The sequence below is a fragment of the Dermacentor variabilis genome, chromosome 3, assembly GCF_050947875.1.
Source record: "Dermacentor variabilis isolate Ectoservices chromosome 3, ASM5094787v1, whole genome shotgun sequence".
In the NCBI taxonomy this organism is placed as follows: Eukaryota; Metazoa; Arthropoda; class Arachnida; order Ixodida; family Ixodidae; genus Dermacentor; species Dermacentor variabilis.
The window spans coordinates 2,045,807-2,068,267 of NC_134570.1; the positions used below are offsets into that span (position 1 = coordinate 2,045,807).

At 47.0% G+C, this 22,461-nt stretch overlaps 1 protein-coding gene and 1 long non-coding RNA gene across 2 annotated transcripts; one reads left to right on the plus strand and one right to left on the minus strand.

The window, feature by feature from the left end:
• The first annotated feature begins 4,206 nt into the window (after positions 1–4,206).
• LOC142573873 (uncharacterized) lies at positions 4,207–13,202 on the plus strand. Its single transcript, XM_075683090.1, has 4 exons — positions 4,207–4,279; positions 9,345–11,218; positions 11,763–12,048; positions 12,367–13,202. Exons 1-4 carry the CDS (start codon positions 4,207–4,209, stop codon positions 13,200–13,202), a joined length of 3,069 nt encoding a protein of 1,022 aa, XP_075539205.1.
• A 6,754-nt stretch (positions 13,203–19,956) lies between these two features.
• Positions 19,957–21,531, minus strand: LOC142575080 (uncharacterized). Its single transcript, XR_012826554.1, has 2 exons — positions 21,289–21,531; positions 19,957–20,089 (listed from the first exon to the last, which is right to left on the minus strand). It is a non-coding gene; the product is annotated as an uncharacterized LOC142575080 (long non-coding RNA).
• Positions 21,532–22,461: the final 930 nt, after the last annotated feature.

A 22,461-nucleotide genomic window follows, 5' to 3' on the forward strand; every position in this document is an offset into this window, starting at 1 on the left:
CTAAATGAGCATTTGTAGTCAATGACATAATGTAGCGAATGGGTACAACCACGGTATACAACCACACACAGAGACGTAGCTGGAGTGCCTGGATGCTGGCGTAAGTTGAGCATTGCTGTTTACCTTATACAAAAACAAAATAATAATAATAAACTAACAATACTATAATATGAGCTGTTCTTACGAGCTGCTACCAGTGTCACCGGCTATATGAGAGGTTGTGCAGAGTGAGAGCACGTGAGCCAGAGAAGAGGCGACACACGATATATACGCACTTGCACGAATATAGCGAGTTTTTTCTCCGAAATTTGCAACATCGGAACGCGTCTCCCATTATATTTAGGTTCGTGACACGAACGTAACGTGTCCTATTTTTTCTTTTACTTCATCTAGCGCTGACAGTTCACCGTGCGCAAGAGCGCGCGAGCTGTAGGCATTTGCCGCTGTGCATTTCGCGCCGCCTTCATCCTCCAGATTTAAAACGCCCTCAGTGCCACATCAATGTGACTATGCGGTATGGTATGGAGAACTTTATTGGGTCCTGAAGGTCAACCCTACGTTGACGCGGGCCGCTCCGATACTGCGATTGTCAGGCCGAGCCCTTCAGCCACATCGCGGGCCTTCTGGACTGCCCGTAATTGGTCAGAGAGTGATTCACTGTGTAGCATTTGACGCCACCATTCTTGTTCCTTGTCACAGTCCGTGAAGACCGCGGGGCACTGCCAAAGCATGTGGTCAAGAGTAATGATGCCATTGCACTTATTACAATTGGTTTGAGTTTCCCTCTCCGGATAGATCCTGTTAAGAAAATCTGGACTTGGGTATGTTCTTGTCTGTAGCAAACGTAATGTGACCACTTGGGCTCTGCAAAGCTTACCGTGTGGCAATGGGTATTCCCGTCTGCTTAAATAATAATGATTTGTGATTTCATTATATGTTGATAATCGATCCCTGTGTTCTCCGGGTGAAATGTAAGTTGCTCGGTCTTGAAGAGCACGGCTAGAAAGTCCTCGTGCTGCTTCATTTGCCACCTCATTGAGGTTTCTCCGAGCTCCGTCCACCACCCCCCGCGATGTGCAGGAAACCAGCGGATTTCAATCCTCTCACTGTTGACCTTCTCTAGTATTTTTTTTGCTATCCGTGTCACATATCCGTTGGTAAAGTTGCGTATGGCTGTTCTAGAGTCGCTGTAAATATGTGTCCACCGATTAGCCCGAATGGCTAAGGCGATTGCTACTTGTTCTGCTACTGTTGGGTCCTTGGTATAGACGGTGATGGCATCCCGTATGTTACCTTGAGTGTCTACAACAACGGAGGTATACGCATCCTTATTTTTAACCCAGGCAGCGTCAACGAACACCGCCTGCTGCTTATGTTGATCTATGTCTTGAAGGAGTGCCTTCGCCCTTGCCTTCCGTCTCTCGAGGTTATGTGTCGGGTGCATGTTCCTAGGGAACGGGGTCGTCTTTGATGTTTCTCGTAGTCCCGCTTGCAATTATGTTAATAATTCTCCTTCGTTGGTGTGATTGTTAATTTCTACGCCAATTTCTTCAGGTAGCACCCTCCCAGGTCGTGTCCCCATTAGTCTCTCCTGGTGGGCCACCTGTTGAGCCTCAGCTATCTCCTCTAGTGTGTTATGCAGCCCTAGGCGCAATAAGCTATCATTGGCCGTGCTGATGGGAAGTCCTAGTGCAGTCTTTATAAGTCGTCTCATTAAAGCGTTTAGCTTGTTCTTATCAGCCTGTGTCCGTAGTAGCATGCCAGCCACGTACGAGAAGTGGCAAAAGGCGAAGGCATGTACCAACCTTATGGCACTGTCTTCTCCTAGCCCTTTATGCCTGTTGGTAATTCTACGCAGAAGCCTAATAACTTCTTCTGACTTGTTAGAGATGTGTTCTATCATCCTGCAATTAGATCTATTCGCTTGCAGGAGAAGTCCTAGCACTCTAATAGTCTCACCTGCCTGATTGGTTCTCCATTCTTGGCGTATATGTCAATGCGGGGTTCTTCCTCTGGGATATATCCGTTCGGCTTGCGCCCCCACGCTTACTGCTCCGTAATACCAATAGTTCTGATTTTTTAGCAGAGCAGGTCAGTCCCATACCCTCAAGTGTGTATTAATCGAAACATTGTGCAAGACAATCGGCGGTGATGTGCAGGTGCGTCAGGCGAGCGGCCTTCCAAGTCGACCGGTGAAACACGGCGTGAACGCTTTGCCATGTTCGATTCTATAACGGGTATTCTGAAGTGCTGCCTGTCGAATAACTGTGGTCGCACGGGGGGCAGAAACCGTTCTCGCCGACGGTGACAAAGAAGTCAGCAGTAACAACGAGTAATTGTGCAGACCAGCTATACAAAAGCGATGAAGGCGGTTCGTCACACGGGGGAAAACAGCAACCATCGCATACAGACGTTAGTGACAGTTCATCTGGCAGTTAAATCAACTTCCGGCTAAAGGATAGTTCCGTGTTTTGTTCTGGACTGATCGAATTCTAGTAATTAGACCAGATTATGAAATCAGAATCAAATTTATTCTCGCTATATATGCGGGTGCGCATGCAACGACCACTATTATGAGAGCAGGAGTACGTGGAGACCAGTGTGCAAGTCGGAAGAAGTAAAGATATCACGGAAGTATTACATTTCCTTTACAAAAACTCACGCGACTTCAATACTTTGAAAACGGATATGTTTGTAACACTATTAAATCGTTCATTCTTGCTTTCTTTTTGTCTAGGTGTACTATCGAGAAAATAACTACAAGTGGATATTGCGTTAGAGAGTTCTCGTAATATTCATCTGCACAGCGGAAAGAGTCAAGCAAGATTGTTGGCGTTAATTGTAAACGGCCCTGTCGCATCACAGCAAAAATCGTCAGACGATATAAGCGCAGGCGATTCGCGGATTTTACAGTTCTAGGAAAACATTTAGGTTGGATGTTTTCACTGGGAGTGTGAAAGAAGTGATTATACGAAGCCAAGAGATGCCAAAACCTGCAATTTTTGTAGTATTGTGACTTTGTCTAAGAATAATTAAGGTTGCATGCCAATCAAAGTCAGCCATACAAATGGAGCATTTCTGCTGTCGACGAGTATTTGATTGGGAAGAACTAGAGTTAGATCAATTTCTTCCAACCTTTGCTCAATGAACTAATGACATTCAACAATCAAGCAGTTGAGAATTAATAAATTTATGGTACATCATGAGAGTTTTTTCAAGCTCCGTTTCTTAGCTGAGAGGCGTATCTACCATTTTCGTGCAAAGCTCGCCTGGAAGGCGTACTGACTGTGCATGCATGCACGCACATATCAAACTCCGTGCAGATATAGACGCGATGCATTGAAGATGAATGTCTATAAAATTCAAATGATTTATTTCTGCCTTGTAAAGGTACAGACAGCGGAGGTGCAGAAAAAGCTGTCAGATACAGCTTGACAAAACTGCAGCCCCCTTTCTCTTGGCATCGGCTTCACAGCAAGACGTTTAAAACAAAGGTAATTGCACAGTGTAATAACAGTTATACAACAATGAGCAAGAACAAAAGAAAAAAAACAAGATTATACGATAGTTAGACAATATTCACATAAAGGAAAACAGAACCTACATGGTAACATACATAGCACCCAAAGTACTGTTTGACACACTGAAGAGGTAAGAATTATTATATACATAAGCTACATACACATTCGTATAGAGCTACTAATCGATGCAAAATCTAGATCGGAGATTTTCATTTCACACGCACGCACGCACGCACGCACACGCACACGCACACACACACACACACACACACGCACCAAGAAGGAAATAGCGGCGCGCTCATAGGCAGTGCCTGAATAAATAGAAGAAAAAAAGGAAAAGTGTGGGGGAACCGCGGTCGTCTGGCGCTGTCGCATCTCCCTCTCCCAGAAGGAATGAAAATGTTCTTGGAAAGCAGGGACGGGCGATTCCCTCGGTCAGCATCAGCTCCCACCAGCGAGGACGAGGCGAGAAAGCGGAGCGGGGCTTTCTTCCCTATTTGTTTTTCTTCGTCAGGCGTAACGCCGCCTGCTCGCGGGGTTGCGGGAAGGGCGGCAGGCGCACCAGTTCGCGCCAAATGCTAGCTCTGGACGCGAGCTCGTTTCGCGTATCGACGGCTTGGTAGACTAGCTGGCGCATTTCTGTTATTATGGACTGCGCATATAAGCGCAAACTACACAAAGTAACATGGACAAGAAGAGCGCAAGCCCTTTCAATGGAGTGCAGCCGCCGTGTCTCGCCGTGCAAAATATGCGTACTCGTAAGTAGCATTTTAATTTCACGTTGTGTAGTGCGTGACCGCCTTTGTCAAGTGAACAAAGCTCGCTTTGTATTGCGCAAGTGATTTTGCGACGTATGAACTCCTTGTTTCTTGTTTGCTTTTTCTCTGACAGGAAGAAAAAAAATAGCATTAAATGAGAACGGATCAAGCGTTAACGTGAGACATACTTTCAGCAGTGGCGTAGGCAGAAATTTTGTTCGGGGGGAGGGGGGCTCACTTTGCAGCTCGGCCTCCTCCTCCTTATAGAAATTGTCGAGGGATCAAATACGTTAAACATTATTAATAACTGCGTTGCCATTGCCAAAGATGCTGCAAACGAATTCTTGAACGCTACGCACCGTTAAGACAATTAAAAAAAGTACTTTTTCATAAATGAATACAATCGTATGGGTCAGAAATTGTACCTGAAATAACTGTTATCAATGCTTCCATGTTTTCTTTATGTTTAACAAGTAAAACAAGTATCACATGAACTTTAGAATTATATCAGTTTGAAACCAGCAAAGCGGTGCATGCCGCTGATATGAAAAATGTAAAGGGCATGAAATGAACAATTTAGGACAGATGTTTTAATAAATCTTTCTTAGCCTTCCTGCCTTTCTCTCATTTGCATCTCTCTCTCTCTCTGTCAGTCAAGAACCTTGTTTACATTTTTGTACATGTGCAACGACCAAGGAAATATCTCAATGTCGCTGTCCTTTTCTAGAATGTATTGCGCAAGAGCAGCTGTCATCGGTCGTGTATTGTGAGTAATTGCTCCTAAATTATAGTCGCAACAGAGAGCACATATAAAAAGCAGGAGTTCTGCAAAGTATACGAGGGCGAGTCGAATGAAAGTGAACCAATGCGAATATATGACAAACGAGGTACTTTAGTTAAATGTAGTCTCCAGAGCATTTAGACATTTGTCCCACGTACTGACTAACGAGTCGCGTGATTCCCGTCTGATAAAACTCCTTGGGTTGCTGTTTCAAAAAGTCTGTAACTGACTCTTTCACGTCCATCGTCCGACACGAATCTAGTTCCCTTGAGCTGTTTCTTTTTCTCAAATGCTCCAAAATGTGGAAGTTGCAGGGCGACAGGTATAAGCTGTATAGCGGATGTTGCAGCGTTTCCCACTTGAACTTTGCCAGTTTTGTAATTAACTACATCAGCGACATGGGTACGGGTATTGTCGTGGAGCGAGATGACCCCATTCCTCAATTTTCCACATCGTTTGATCTTGATTGCGACACTCAGCCGATCCGTCGTTTCACAACATCGGAAACGATTAATAGTCTCCCCAGGTTTAGCAAATTCAATAAGTAATGGCCCCTGACAATCGAAAAAGAAGTCAACAACACTTTTCCGGCAGAAATGACGGCCTTTTCTTTCCTTGGGGGTAGTGAATTCAAATGTTTCCACTGCAAGATTTGCCGTCGTGTTTCAGGCTCGTATTAACGGCACCATGATTCGACCCCGGTCATAATTGCAGACCAAAAGTCGTCACCCTCATCGCGATACCGGATTAGATATAGATACGTAGATAGATATGGATTTTATTTCCTGAAATGCAAGTGTTCTGGTGAATACCAAAGGCTAAAAGCCGTTGGAAAAACAACTTGACTGGGCCGATGATCCGCTTCAAGGCATACATGGTGGTTTCATCAAAAATCGTAACATTGTTAGACACTCAGAATAAATTAATTACATAAATGCACAATAACAAGACCAAAAATGATATAGAGACTAAGAGAAAAAACATATTTGATACATCAGAAGAAAAGGAAGTATGTGTGTAAGGGTTACTAAAAAGCTAACACAATTCGCTCTGACAGACTAAAGAAAACATATCCGGTACACCAGAAGATAGAAATATATGTGCATGAGTTACAAAATCAGTAGCACCGTTGGCACTGAAAAACGATAAACAATCAGTGATCACAGGTTTACAAAATTCATTCGCAGTTCCTTGGATGAAGAAGTATATGTACCTTAATATTTATTTAAAATACATGGTAGATTTTGTTGTAATTACTGTAAGCTATATTTATTACAAAACCTCGGAGCATACCACGTATCACTATTTATTGTATTGGAAGAATTGAATTTTGGTGTCAAAGATGCACTAGACACTAGTAAATTGTTGAAGGCAGTATTTGAGAAATAAGATGAATTTAGAAGGCGAAAAGTGTAGAAATATTCTATGTTTATAATTTTATGCTTTATGGACGATGAGTCAAGGCAGCGCCGAACCTCTCCGCCTTCTGGTGGTGGTTCAAAATCTTGGGCATCCATTGCGCACACAAGAACCGATAACCGATATATGTTCATGAATTATGATGTGACCCGAACCGTGACTGATGTTCACACGCCCTGCCAATTCATCGCTGCTTATCGTCCGTTCTTGCCTAATCAGCCTTTGCATTGATTGCGTTGAGGGTGATTGCACGGTGGCCTTGGCCCGTTCTTGGAACGTCTTTGCAACTTTTAAGTCCTTCTTTGAACCATTTGCTCTAACGCTTCACAGTGGTCAATGAAATGCAATGTTCAACGTACGCGGCAGCCATACGGCGACTAATTTCTTTTTTGGAAACATCTTTATCTATCAAGAACCTCACGACACCACGCAGTTCAACTTTTGGAGTGTCCATTATGTCACGCAACCATGTTCAACCCAGTGTATGGGAGCATTAAAGAACCTTGATCCTCACACCTGCGTGTCACTTTTGTAAATGAGAGATGCGTCTGTGCCACGCGCATGCCTCGCAGATAACGAACCGAACCATTATTGCGCTGGGTGCGTTGGCTCACTTTTATGTGACTCGCCTTCGTACATTAGAAATGCGAAGTTATAATGGGATATACAAACGCGAAGATGCAGCTTGATAAAGGGCAAAAAAGTGTCACTCGATACAAAGTTCGCTGCACATATACACAAAACCTCGCAACAAGATATTTAAATATACGTATAAGTCACCAATAAATTTACGTATATAAGAAAAAGTCAAAAACAAGGCAAATAAACATGTTGCGCAACCACAGATTCACAGATCACAGCCCCCTCCCCCTGATCTATCGCGCGCGACGGAAGGCGGCGCACTTCCTCCCCGCTATTCTCCCCTGCGCACACAAGACTGTGCCACCATGGTCGGCTCACCCATGCCGCCTCCTCCCCCCCCCCCCCCCCCCCTTTACGGTTTCACTCGCACATACAGCACGCGGCGCGCGGTCACGATGTTATCGCCCTTGGACTTTATACAGAAAAAGAGGGCGACGGCGACGACAGTAATTCGCCTGGAGTGTCCATATAATTGATACCGCAATAATAAGAGTATCCGTCAACTGAAGCGTCCCGTGGCTAATTACTTTCCGCAAAAGAAGAAGTAACGAAATCGAACTTTCACCATGCGACAATTCGCTGCACTGCAACCTTGTCTTTTCTTTTGTGGGGTGGGGGGGCACGGAAATGAAATAACGGAAAGGAAAGCATGTTGGCTACAATCGAATGCCTACTTTTCGCACCTAGTATGGCTATCGAAGGAATATCGAGTAAAATGTGAGACGTTTGGTCCACAGAGAACCATACGCATACGTATGTCCACACCGGTATCCTACACCGGTGAGACAAAATTTTGCGGAGAGGTTTCGCTCAAGCGAACGCGTTGCAATCGGTCGAGTCCCCGCAGTGATGGCGGCGAGCGACCATGCATTGTTTCTTTTTCCCGTCTGCTAGCCAGAAAGCGTCCAAAACTCTGCCACGCGAAAATACACTCGGCCAGAGAAAAACGAACGCGCATCGAAATGCGCCGCGCGGCGGCCATTGCAGCACGAGAAAAACGCATGTGCTCGGGCTGGTTCGGCAGCCCGCGGGTAGCGAGAAAAAAAGAAAGAGCCTCAATGTGTCCTCGCGAATAAAAGTCCAAGTAGAAAAATAAATAAGAACATAGTTACTTTTGCTTGCTTTAGTGTCTTGACATGGATGCTTTGTCGCAGGTGAAAAAATAAATGTTGATATTCTTTTCTGTGACATGACGGCATAAATGAGCCACCACAACGCTTCGTCTCATCGGACCTCGCTGCGTGCTTTGTCAACTTGTCTGATAGTGCGGTGATTTGGCGTGTCTCGTTGTATGGTCCGATGTACGACTTTAGAAAAGTCAATGCACCTTTGGCGTCAAATGTTTATAGCAACATTAAACCCGCAAAGTTCCGGAATTGAAGATCTAAAGCACGACTTTCGAAATGTCAATACGCCTTTCGCATCCAAACTGTATTAGAACTTTCTACCCATAAAGTTTCAGAATTGAAATCCAACCGCTCCCTAGAATCCGCGGCCTCAGCGAAATGCCGCGACGAGCCCGCCCGCCACGCCTTTGGAACTTAGTGCATGCTCGGATGGAGCTCCTTGCGTTACGATATGTGACTCAGGTGCATTGCCGCGAAATTCAGCCCGATTTCACAGTGTTCGCGCGCTAAAATGTTTTTTCGAGCGTGAAAAGGACATTCTCGACAGAATCGAGCATGATTTCCTGCGTCGGGAGTTGTTTTGGTCAGCGGCGCATGACAGCACGAAAAAATTTCGGGGGAGAGCTGAAGCCCCATAAGCCCTCCCCCCTCCCCTGGTTACGCCCCTGACTTTCAGGTATATATATTTATATTATTTTTTTCATCTTGTAAGCGTGGCGTATTTTCCTTAATTTCTTCTAGGAAACACTGGAACGACACTGCTTAAATTGAAGCGTAGTGTGCGAATGACCTGCTACGCTCGGAACTGTTATCACCATTCGGGAAGAAATCAGGTAATATGCTTGTCTGGTTGTTGTAACGTAGCCCAGCCCAGGCGGAGCGCATTGCCCAACCGGCAACCCTGAGCTCCCAAGAGGCTGTTGCGCGTTCTCGAGTCGTCGGCGTGCGTTGCAATAAAGTGAGTCTTTGTTCAGCACTCGCCTTGGTGTGCGTGTCGTTACTCACGCTCGTTACATGGTGTCAGAAATGGGGTAGCCGTTCCCGCGCAAGCGACCGTTGCATAGCAAGCTCGAATTTCAAGCCTGCGCATGGGAAGCCCTACCGCCTCCTGCTCCGCTGGTGCTCGCTGAGAACGCGGCAGCCAATTGGAAGAAGTTCAGGCAACGCATCGAGCTATATTTCGTAGCCACGGGAAAGGAACGTACCAGCGCGGAGAAGGCTGCCATTTTTTTACATGTGGCCGGCCAGGAGGCCATTGATGTCTTCAACACTTTTCGACTTACGCCTGCCCAAGCGGAGGACTACGATGTGCTAGTGCGCAAGTTCGAAGAGTACTGTGCACCACAACAGAATGAAACATTTGAGCGATACGTCTTCCGCATGCGACTCCAGAATGAAGGTGAGCCATTTGAACAGTTCTTGCGGGACGTGCAGCTCAAGGCGCAGTCGTGTAACTTTGGCGATCTCAAAAACTCTATGGTGCGTGACCAGTTAGTCTGTGGAACTAAGGACAAAAAGTTGCGCAACAGGCTGCTGCGCGAGAAGGACTTGACACTCGAGAAGGCCATTGATTTCTGCAAAGCGGCGGAGGCTGCCACGAGCCAGGCGCGAGTATGGGAGCAGGCAGAGACTGCACCGGTGATCGGCGCAGTGGAAGGAAAGTTAGACGGGCCGGCTCGGAGCAAGACTTTGCGGCGGTGCAACTTCTGCGGCAGCTGTCACCCGCCGCGAAAATGTCCAGCATGGGGAAAGAGGTGCGTGGTGTGCCGAAAACTGAACCACTTCGCGGCGTGCTGCCGAGCGAAGAGAAGCGTTCAAGAAGTTGAGTGCCCTGAAGAAAAGTCGGAAGATGATTTTGAAATATTAGACGTGCATATAGCCGGCGTCGCCAGCTCGAACGATTGGATCGTCCCGGTTAAAGTTGACACAGATACAGTGCACATGAAGGTCGACACGGGAGCCCAGGCGAATTTGTTGCCGTTATCTTTATACCGGAGACTCAAGCGAAAGCCACCGTTGCGCCCCAGCCCGACTGTTCTTTCAGGCTACGGAGGCAATGCTATACAGCATATTGGTACAACGGTGCTGCCTCTTCAAGCGGGCGATAAATGCGAACAGCTGGTTTTCTATGTGGTGAAGAAGGGCAAACAGGCATTACTCGGCCTTGAGGCATGTGAGAAATTCGGCTTTATAGCACGAGTCCGGTCAGTGTCACAAGAGGAAGGAATGGACAAGCAGCGGATTATTGAAGAGTTTCCCGCTCTATTCCGTGGCCTAGGATGTACGAGGCGGAAATACAGGATCAGCCTGAAAGACGATGCGCGACCTATAGCGCTACCATTGAGGAGGGTGCCACACGCACTGAAGGAGCCCCTGCGCCAGGAGTTGGACCGCATGGAGGCGGAGGGCATTATAACTCGGATGCAGGACTCAACTGATTGGGTAAGCCCGCTTGTCATCGTAACTAAGAAAAATGGGAGATTAAGAGTGTGCATGGACCCGCGGCGTGTGAATGAGGGTATCCGAAGGGAGCACTACGAGCTGCCCCGAAGAGAGGACATTGAGGCAGAGCTGGCCGGAGCCAGGTATTTTAGCAAACTCGACGCTAATAGAGGCTTCTACCAGATACCTCTAGATGACTATACGTCCTGCATTTGCACGTTTAGCACGCCGTTTGGCAGGTACCGGTTCCTGAGGCTTCCATTTGGGCCGAGTTCAGCGCCGGAGGTTTTTCAGAAAGCCATGAGTGATGCCCTGGACAACCTCTCGGGGGTGCGAGTCTACATAGATGGCATCTTAGTATGGGGAGCAACCAGGGAGGAGCACGACGCCCGACTGAAGGCGGCGCTCAGAGCAATTGAGACTGCAGGCTTTACCCTTAACCCGGAGAAGTGTGTAGTGGCCGCTGACAAGATCAAGTTCCTAGGTGATGTCCTCTCTAAAGAAGGAATACGGCCCGATCCGGATCTGGTGCGATGCGTAGCCAGCATGCCCTCACGCACGTGCAAACAGGAGGTGCAAAGACTCCTAGGCGCAGTCAACTATTTCGGAAAGTTTTTGCTTTGTCTGTCTGAAAAAACACACATGCTACGCTCCCTCGTGAGGAAGGACAGTGAATTCGAGTGGACAGAGGCGCATGACAAGGAATGGAAAAACTTGTGCGGCATGCTATCCTCTACCCCCTTGTTGGCCATTTTCGACACTCAGAGGCCCACTAAAGTGTCAACCGATGCGTCCAACTTTGCCTTGGGTGCTGCTCTCCTCCAGCTACATGAGGGGGGGTTGGAGACCGGTGGCGTATGCCTCGCGTGTTTTAACGCAAGCGGAAACCCGGTATTCTCAAATTGAGAAGGAGGCACTAGGAATAACATTCGGCTGCGAACGCTTCAGAGAATTCATCGTGGGGTCTCATGTCACCATAGAAACAGACCATCAGCCCCTTCTAGCTATTGCGAAAATGGGACTGAATGAAATGCCCCCTCGTGTTCAGCGTTTTTTCTTGCGTCTGATACAGTTCGACTTCACCCTGCAGTTCGTGCCTGGAAAGCAGCTCCTACTGGCGGATGCGCTGTCGCGTCTGCGGATCCCACCAGACTCAACTCGGGCAGAGGAATATGAAGATGTAGCCATACATGCTGTGAACGTACTTTCAACCCTCGTCAGTGACGCCATGGTAAAGATGCTGCAGGCAGCGACGGCTGAAGATGAAGACCTCAGGCGAGTGATGACCGCTCTCGAGAACCGTGAGGCCATTCAAGGGCAGTTATCGCCGGTGGCAGCAGAGTTGTCGGTTGTGAATGGTATCCTTATGAGAGGCGCTAAAGTAATAATACCTAAGAAGCTACGGAAAGAAATGCTGGACCGCGTGCACGAGGGGCACCTCGGGGTGAACAAGGCAAAGGCGAGAGCCCTAATGTATTGGCCGGCTATGCAAAAGGACATTGAGGAAAAAACGTCAAAATGTGAGACCTGCTGTCGCTACGCGTATCGGCAGCCATCAGAGCCAGTGCTAATGAAGCCTGTCCCTTTGTCGCCGTGGTCAAGAATAGGGTTGGACCTGTGTGAGCATGCGGGAGTGCACTACTTAGTGGGCTATGACGCTCACTGAAACTACCCAGAAGTAGAACAGCTGACTCAAACAACGAGCCACCAAGTCATCCAGAAACTGGAAATGTGGTTTGCCAGGCATGGGATACCTTTAGAAGTGTGCACGGATGGGGGACCGCAGTTCTCCTCGAGGGAGTTCCTAGAGTTTGCCAAGCTATGCGACTTTCGACACGTGGTTTCGAGTCCGAGGTTTCCAAGGGCAAATGGGCTAGCCGAGAAAGGAGTACAAGTGTTCAAAAGACTCCTGAAGAAAACAAAGCATGCTAATGAGCCGCTGTGGTTTGGACTTCTAAACTACAGGTCATCGCCACTAGAGGATGGAAGGAGCCCTGCGCAGCTTCTGATGGGAGGACAACTTCGAGGCCGTCTTCCAGACTTCTCCACCCCTCAGGCAACCGAGGTGAAGAAGCAGACGAAAAGGCACCGGCCAAGGCCGGAACTACCGCCACTCAGGACAGGAGACACGGCCCGCCTTTTAGAAGATCAGGGTTGGACTAGCAGAGCCAAAGTAACGCGGCAGGTCACACCACGATCATATTTGATGGAAACCGAAGACGGGAGCCTACTGCGTCGAAATCGGCAGCACATCCTGCGGACGGCAGAGCCGTTCCACTCGCCTAGTGACACAGCGGGCAGCCCCCACCATCCTCAGAAAGCTAATGGCAGCGGCCAAGAAACAAGCCCTGCAGGCACCCCAGAACGTCCACCAGCCTCTGGCCTGCACGACGCAGCAACTCCCATGCGCCGCCCTGTGCGGGCAAGGAACCCGCGAGTGCGTCTAACTTATGATGAGAACTTCGAGCAAGAACCTGGGCCCTCACGTGGGAGTGAGGGAGGTGTAACGTAGCCCAGCCAAGCGGGAGCGCATTGCCCAGCCGGAAACCCTGAGCTCCCAAGAGGCTGTTGCGCGTTCTTGAGTCGTCGGCGTGCGTTACAATAAAGTCAGTCTTTGTTCAGCACGCCTTGGTGTGCGTGTCGTTACTCACGCTCGTTACAGTTGTCATTTGCAGAAAAGTCATACTTCATTCGATGTCGCTTTTGTTCTTTCACACAGATGAAAAAACAAAACTGTAAATACCCAGTACTGTACGATATATACGTCTGGTGCATTGCAGGTAAGAATGGTGTGGCACTTTTCCACATCTGGACTAGAGCAGATCTAGGAGCTTCAGTACGTACGTGAAACGCTGAGGACAACCGATATGTAAGTTGTTCCTCAATTGTTCTGTTGTCGCACTTTCGTAGTTTACGTGTAATATCTTGTCACCGGAGTCTCGAAGTTATTTAAATTTATATACTTTGATATCGTGGTAGTCTGCGTGCTGTTTTCTTTGTGCAACCATGTGTTGTCGTATTCATCTATCGCGCTGCCTTGATGGCTTTGTTTTTAAACGATATTCTGAGCCAAGTCAGTAAATCGATCCTTCCTGTCCTCATGTTTCCTTGGGCGGTTGAACGCACTAATATTCACTGAAAGTGCATCGTATATGTCTATATTGCCACGTGGTGGTGAAGTTAAGAACACAGTAGCAATACTGTGAAAGGCAAAACTAGATTTTATTGGGCGAACCTGTGCCCACAAAACAGGCTACACTTATAGCACAACGAAAGCGGCGAACAGAGTCGGCGATCGTCGGAAATCTGATCAGCGGGTCAAGCGCGTCGGCTTTTATAGAGCAGTCGTCGAATGTTCCAGACTAATCGTTTGGACCCGCGTGCCTTCCACAAAGTTCTACACCATTCGCGTTACGCGATGAAATCAGATAACACAAGGTTCGGCGACAACAGACAGCCGGGTAGAAGCATCGATAACTTTCCAGAAACGTCGGATACATGCAGGCGCGTCCGTCGCTGTGCGATTACAGTTAAGCGGCGAAACGTGGTCGCCCGATAAAGATAAGCACACGTGTCAATACCCCCCTCTTAAAAAGCATCGACCCGATGCTGCATACAAACGAAAGTAATAAAGAAAAACACCCGTAGCAAAGAAAACAATAAAATAAGAAAGTTCGTCAGCGTCCGTAAAAGGGTTTCAGACGCACCACGTGGACCACTTCAGATCGTGCGCGGCGCCGCAGTGAATGCGAAATTCCGTCTGGCACGACCTCATAGTCCAGTGCGCCAATACGTCGAATGACCTTGTAGGGTCCGAAATAGCGGCGCAATAGTTTCTCACTCAGACCTCGTCGGCTGATCGGTGTCCAAACCCAAACACGGTCGCCGGGCTGGTACTCGACGAAGCGTCGTCGGAGGTTGTAGTGTCGGCTGTCGGTCCTCTGTTGGTTCTTGATCCGTAGGCGGGCGAGCTGTCGGGCTTCTTCGGCGCGCTGCAGATAGCTAGCGACGTCAACATTCTCTTCGTCAGTGACGTGGGGCAGCATGGCGTCGAGCGTCGTTGTCGGGATCCTGCCGTAAACCAGCTTAAACGGCGTGATCTGTGTTGTTTCTTGCTCCGCCGTGTTGTAGGCGAAGGTTACATACGGCAGGACCGCGTCCCACGTCTTGTGCTCGACGTCGACGTACATTGCTAGCATGTCGGCGAGGGTCTTGTTCAGGCGCTCCGTGAGACCATTCGTCTGCGGATGGTAGGCAGTTGTCCTCCTGTGGCTTGTCTGGCTATACTGCAGAATGGCCTGGGTGAGCTCTGCTGTAAAAGCCGTTCCTCTGTCGGTGATGAAGACTTCTGGAGCACCATGTCGCAGCAGGATGTTCTTGACGAAAAATTTCGCCACTTCGGCTGCGCTGCCTTTTGGTAGAGCTTTAGTTTCAGCAAAGCGGGTGAGATAGTCCGTCGCCACGACGATCCACTTATTCCCGGATGTTGACATCGGAAACGGCCCCAACAAATCCATCCCAATCTGCTGGAATGGTCGGCGAGGAGGTTCGATCGGCTGTAGTAATCCTGCTGGCCTTGTCGGTGGTGTCTTGCGTCGTTGACAGTCTCGGCATGTCTTGACGTAACGGGCGACGTCGGCGGTCAGACGCGGCCAGTAATACCTTTCCTGTATTCTCGACAGCGTCCGGGAGAACCCCAGGTGCCCAGCGGTTGGATCGTGGTGTAGGGCGTGCAGTATTTCTGGACGCAGCGCTGAGGGTACAACAAGAAGGTAGCTGGCGCGGACTGGTGAGAAGTTCTTCTTCACGAGCAGGTTGTTTTGTAGCGTGAACGAAGAAAACCCGCGCTTAAATGCCCTAGGGACAACGTCGGTGTTCCCTTCCAAATACTCGACGAGGCCTTTTAGCTCCGGGTCTGCTCGTTGCTGTTTAGTGATGTCTTCCGCGCTTATTACCCCAAGGAAGGCGTCGTCGTCCTCGTCGTCTTGCGGCGGGGGATCGATGGGGGCGCGTGATAAGCAGTCGGCGTCGGAGTGTTTTCTTCCGGACTTTATTTATTTATTTATTTATTTATTTATTTATTTATTTATTTGGTCATACTGTTAACCCTCCAGTGAGGGTCGTTACAGGGAGGGAAGAAGAACATATACATTTCATAAACACTTCAATGAGCAATCATGAATCGGAATTCAAAATTTGTACACCATTTTTCAAAAACATATCGACACCCAGCTCAAATTGCTGCACGTTCACACTCTCCACAACGTCACTTGGCAGTTTATTCCATAGTTCAATTATATCAGGAAAAAAGGAATACCGATATACATCCGTACGTGTGTTAATAGGTTGTAGTACCCTGCTGTGGTTTTTTCGTGAACCATGTTTTAGAGGCGCTTTCACATAATGTTCTTTATTTATTTTTAATGCCCCTTGCATTATCTAAAAAAAAAGTTTGAGTCGATGTTTTATTCTCATTTCCAGCGTTTCTAATTCACACTGCTGTATCATCTGTGTAACCGAGTCAGTACGGCGATACTTGGAGCATATAAAGCGTGCTGAAATCCGCTGAATCCTTTCCACTTTCTTTTTTAAGCATTTTTGGTGAGGGCTCCACACAGCATTCGCATATTCCAGAACTGGTCGTATAAACGTTTTGTAGGCGACCAATTTAATTTCTTTAGTCGCATCTGGAAGCTTTCTCCTAAGGAAGCAGAGCTTTTGGTAAGCCTTCGAACAGATATTCTCAATGTGAATACGCCAGTCTAGATTATGCGTCACTGTCACCCCTAAATATCGGAAACTCTGTACCTCGACCAAGGCATTTTCTCCTATATTATATTCAAATCTGATAAAGTTCTGTTTTTTAGTTACGTGAGTGTATGTAGATTTTTTAAAATTAATTACCATGCCCCAACTTTGGCACCACGAGTTTAATGATTGCAGGCAGCTGTTTAGTTTAATCTGATCTTCCGTGCAGGTTACACGCGTGTAAATAAAGCAATCATCGGCAAATAGTTTAATTTTTACAGGCGGATCAACACTAGAAGGAATATCATTAATATACAATAAAAACAATATCGGACCTAAAACAGACCCCTGCGGCACTCCAGACACAACTTCACACTTCCCCGATTCACTTTTCCCGATTCTGACCCTTTGAAAGCGGTTTGTTAAATATGCCTGAATCCACAATACTATACTTTCACTAATTCCTAGGCTTCTCAATTTGGAAAGCAGTTTATGATGTGCAACTTTATCAAATGCCTTCATAAAGTCTATACATACAACATCTATCTGTTGGCATTCATCTATAGCTTTACAAAGGTCATGTACAGTTTCGATTAACTGTGTCACTGTCGAAAGGCCAGATCGGAAACCGTGCTGGACTGGGCATAATAAATCGTTTTTTTCTAAGAAATACAGAATATGTCTAGCTATTGCATGCTCTAGGACTTTACAGCACACAGAAGTGAGCGAGACTGGTCTATAGTTGTTTGCACATAGCCTACTGCCACCTTTAAATATCGGAATGACGGTGGCATCGCGCCAGTCCTGAGGTACTGAATGATCCCGCAAAGATTTTTCGAATAAAAGCTGCAAATAATACGACATCCATTCAGCGTACCGTTGAAGAAATGCCGTCGGTATTTCATCTGGGCCACACGATTTTTTTGCGTCCAACGTAAGCAAATGTTTGAACACGCCCTCCCTTGTAATGCGTAGGTCTTCCATTGGGTATTGTATTGCGCAGACTAAAGGATCATCGTCACTATCACATCTATCATTGGTGAAAACTGATTGGAACAACTGATTAAGTGCGTTTGCAATATCTTTTTTTTCTGTCACGACTACGTCGCCATCCGCTATCTGTTCTATTTCATCCTTTCTATCTGTGAAATAGCGCCAAAACTTTTGTGGCGAGCATTTGAGGAACTTTGTAAGCGTTTTATTGAAGAATGTTTTCTTAGACTCCACCAATGCAGATTTCAGCATTTGTTTGGTTATTGAAAGTTCTGTTGCCCTGCTTTTTTTCTTCCTTAATCTTTTTATCTTACGCTTAAGATGTATGATGTTCCTAGTAATCCATGGATTTTTTCTTTGATTTCTTTATACGTGTGGGGACAAAATGGTCTGTGCAGTAATTGATTATGCCTTTTAGTCGGTCCCATAGTTCTTCTACACCTTCGCGGTTTGATACTATTTCAAATTCAGTAAACATTTCTTCCAAAACGTCTAGGACAGACGCGTCATTCGCACGGCCATAATCCTTAACATACATCACGACATATGCATGCTTACAGATTCTTGTGTGCAGCGGTACATTCAAGCAAACCATCTTATGATCTGATAAACCATTCTCAACTGATACAGTATAGTCACGTATTCTACTGGATATGAAAACCACGTCCAACAATGACTGGGACTTTGGTGTAACTCTTGTGAAGTCTTTAACTATTTGCTTAAGGTTATGCGAAAGCATAAACTGGATCATTTTATTGGCGCTCCTTATTTCTACATTACCAGTTGATAGACTTTCCCAATTAATATGCGGCAAATTAAAGTCACCAGCCATTATTAGTCTTGGGTTTTCATTTACATGGGAGCTAAGAAATTCATTCAAGCCATCCAAAAATTCTGGCGGAGTGGCTGGTGGCCTGTACACAGTCCCTAATATATACCACATGTCTGCACAGTGTATCTTGCACCAAACCATTTCAGAGAGACTGCAATCAAGAGTCACTGTGTTTATAAAACTTTTCACAACAATAGTCACGCCACCACCTCTGGAATCCCTGTCGCATCTAAATACCTTGTAGTCAGGAGGAAAAATACTACTGTCACTAATTGCACTATGTAGCCATGTCTCAGTCAACATCAATACATCAGGATTTTGAGAAATTAGTAGATACTCTAAACCAGTTACTTTATTTGCTATGCTGCGGGCGTTGACAAGTACAATTTTGAGCTATGATCGAGAAGAATCGCTACCCGTGTCAGAAGCCTTGTCTGAAGTTTGCAACTGAGGCAATGTCTGGCCAGCAGTATTTCCACTCTTTTTGAATTGAGGAACCTTATCTTGCTCAGTACGGTACAGACACCGTTTATTCCTTTCACGATCCCAGACGTAGTTATGATTGTTAATCTTAAGCTTGTCATGTACCAGTTTTACCTTTTTGCCGTTAGCTCGTTCCTTTTCACTGCTTTGCCATAATTTTTTCCGTATTTCCACAGTTTCTTTAGCGTAGTCTTGACTTATGCTTATCGAGCTGCCTTTCAGCTTGCCGCAGTTCTGCATCACAGACTGTTTTTCTCGCGAATCATAAAAATGCATGATTACCGGCCGCTTACTACCATCTTTCTTCTTGCCAATGCGATGAATTTTGTCGATCGTGTTCACTTGTACTCCCAGGGTTGTTTTAAAGACATTCTCAATAACAGCTTGTTTCAGGTCGCTGTCTGATTCACCCTTGTCCTCATCGATACCAAAAACCAAGAGATTATTCGATCGGCTTCTATTTTCATATTCTACTAACTTCTCCGCCTGATGACGAACAAGGGATTCTAGGGTTTGTACTCGCTTGTTCAATTCTGAAATCACGTTAAGTGCAGTGTTCATTTTTTCGCATTTCTCATTCATTTCGGTCATTTCAGCTCTTAATGCATCTATTTTAGCATCTGATGAAGCCTGATTATCAATGATTAATTGCAACATTTCTGCGGTTTTGGGCCCAGGATTTTCTTCAACATCTCCCGAAACCAACAGTGTTATCATCATAGACCAAGAGTCAACCAAAAAATTCAGGCAACTGCGAGGGCACGGCAGGGCTAACAAAAAGCGGTTATCGCTTCTAAAAGTTGTAGCATTAGGCAAATAACGAACCTGCAACAGCAGTAACGTACGCTTAGGCATGTTGTCGCTAGGCCAGGTGCCGTGCCCTCTGGAGCCTCCCTCATAGAGAAAGAAATTTCAACAAGAGCGGACACTCCCATAGAGCCCAGCGGCCGAATTGACTGTAGCACACCAAGCGGATGTTGTTGACTCCTTCCGGTTTCGGTTTTGGGCGCGCGCGTTTTGAACACCAGTTGGTACACGCCGCGCCGGCTCCGCTGCTCGGCGCGGCATTTTTTTTTTTTTTCGCTTCTGCTGAACCTCGCGTGGCCTTGCCGTGGAATCGTTTCATTATTACGTAGAAATGATTGCGATTGACCTTTACAAGACTGCACCGAATCTGTCAGGTGCAATTTCATAAAGAAAACGAAAGACGTCTTCTGAAATGATGAAATGTTTATTTTGCTCTATATAAATGCTCGTTCCGGGCTTCTTCTGCATTCATCGAAAGTTGTGGCACCAGGTAAGCAGCAGTCGTTGCCGTACGATGCTCCACCGGATCCCATCAGCTGAAAGTAAATTACAAGCATGTATCATTTTGGCATATTGACCTAACAGGAGTATTTCGTGTAGAGGCGAAACGTGCGTAAGTGGTGAATGAGCGGCATTACAGATAAATTCACTTTTACGTACATTTCGCAGCAAAGACTCCTCCGAAACAATGCCATAAAATCTGAACATCCGATTTTCAAGCACCCCTCCTTTACCTGGCATTATTTCCTGCACTTTAAGTGCACAAATACACGGGTGACTGCGCGTTTCCAAAACAACTTGGCCTCAGTCGACACGATGGTACGCGAAGTACACACACAGGCTCAGCCAGACCATGTTACACGCTCGCAGAATGCCTTCTAATCGCACTCAAGTCAGACTCGTGGGTGCAAAGCCTGTTTTCAGTCGCTCATAATACGTAAATGTCATGTTCTTGAGCTCCTCCGTGTTATCTTTTACGCGTCCTGCCGGCGCATGCAACACTCCCGTGTTATCACTCTCGGCAATCGCTCGTCGCGTTTTCGAGAAGCGTGAGTACCGAAATAAGGTATATCTTGTTGCAGGGCTATAAAATGCGTCACAAACTTGTCCCACTAAAATTCAGTACACGCAAAACTAACTCACTATGGCCGGCTTGCTTTTTTGCTAACACCTTCACAACCCCAGGCGCGGCGAGCAAGCCTTAAGATATCCCAAAAAGTTACCAGATAAATTACAATACTTTTTCGGGTCAGAGAATGCGTCACGAACTTCTACCAGTAAGATCCAGTACACGCGAAACTAACTGCGGCACACAGCCGAGCTGCTTTTCGCTAACTGCGTCAATAAGCCGGGCGCGGCAACCGTGCTAAACTACCCCAAATATAACGACGCTAGTTACAATAATGTTGGGGGCCACAGAATGCGCGAAAGCTTGTCTGTCTTAGGCGCTACGACGCAGTACACGCATGTACACGCGCAAATGCCTCACACGGCCGAGCCGGTTTTCGCTTACTGCGTCAATAAGCCGGGCGCGGCAAGCGTGCCCAAAACCTACCGAAATAAGTTACAGTAATGTTGGTGCTCATAGAAAGCGTCGCAAACATCTCCCAGGACGAGGCATTAACTCAAATTAACTGCGCCAGGACGGCGGAGCTGTTTTTCGCTAACTGCGCCACTCGAACTAAGCCTAAATGTGCTTAAAATGCGCCGCACGCTGTCAAACACAATTTCTCACCTTGCTGTAGTCCAGTAGTGCAGTGGTGCCGTGTCGAAATGCAGACGATACGCAAGAAAAGCATAGAGAAGGCCGGGAGCCCAAAAACATGGGCTATATCCAAAACAGACGGGTCGCCGAGCACGCGAGCTTCGCACGTACGGCCGGCCTCGCTCACTCCTGCGGCTTGTCTGGCGCATGACGTATGCACGCGCGTCTGGCGTGCCGCTAGCTTGTTGCTAGGCAACGCAACAAAAAGTTGCAAAGTATAAGTTCATTTACACGCAAAACTTTCTCACTTTTAGTGGGAAAAAATAAAAAAAATAAAACGTTGTCTGGAAGTTTATTTCACATTCTTTTTTTTTTCTGATGCTCGCGTCAACTAACGGATGTTGTTGAAACTAGGCGTGACGTCTTTCCTGTTGCCAGTTTTTGAAGAGTGTCCCCTCTTGTTGAATTTCTTTCTCTATGCCTCCCTCGCTGCTTGTCTCCTTTTATAGCCAGTCCACTGGTGACGTCACCGTCATCGACGAAAGGCGATCCACGAGCCGGATGCCATCAATCCCAAAGTCCTGATAAGGCGTGAAGAAAAGCGGTGCGTCGTCCGGACTGCAAACCGATGTAGCGTTCCATGCTGTACCGTTCCAAACCGACGTAGCGAAGATCCATGGCAAAACCTGCAACAGCAGTAACGTCCGCTTAGGCATGTTGTCGCTAGGCCAGGTGCCGTGCCCTCTCTTGTATATTACCGTCACGTCATATTCTTGTAGTCTGAGGCTCCACCGCGCCAGCCGTCCTGAAGGGTCCTTTAAGTTAGCTAGCCAACACAACGCGTGGTGGTCGCTCACGACTTTGAATGGCCTGCCATAGAGGTAAGGGCGGAATTTAGCTGTAGCCCAAATGATGGCGAGGCATTCCTTTTCAGTCGTAGAATAATTGCTTTCCGCTTTTGACAGCGACCGGCTAGCATACGATATCACCCGTTCAAGTCCTTCTTTCCTGTGAACTAGAACGGCACCGAGGCCTAGGCTACTGGCGTCAGTGTGGATTTCGGTATCGGCGTCCTCGTCGAAGTGTGCAAGTACCGGCGGCGACTGCATGCGTCGTTTGAGTTCTTGAAATGCCTTGGCCTGCGGCGTTTCCCACTTGAACTCGACGTCACATTTAGTTAGCTGCGTCAGCGGCTCAGCGATG

Excerpts from the sequence above, each read along its gene's own strand:
- LOC142573873 (XM_075683090.1), top strand. The coding sequence starts at position 4,207 with ATGGACAAGAAGAGCGCAAGCCCTTTCAATGGAGTGCAGCCGCCGTGT. Across the intron at positions 4,280-9,344 it reads CGTGCAAAATATGCGTACTC|CCCTACCGCCTCCTGCTCCG; the intron begins GTAAGTAGCATT and ends GCGCATGGGAAG. Across the intron at positions 11,219-11,762 it reads TACGGCCCGATCCGGATCTG|TTCGACTTCACCCTGCAGTT; the intron begins GTGCGATGCGTA and ends CGTCTGATACAG.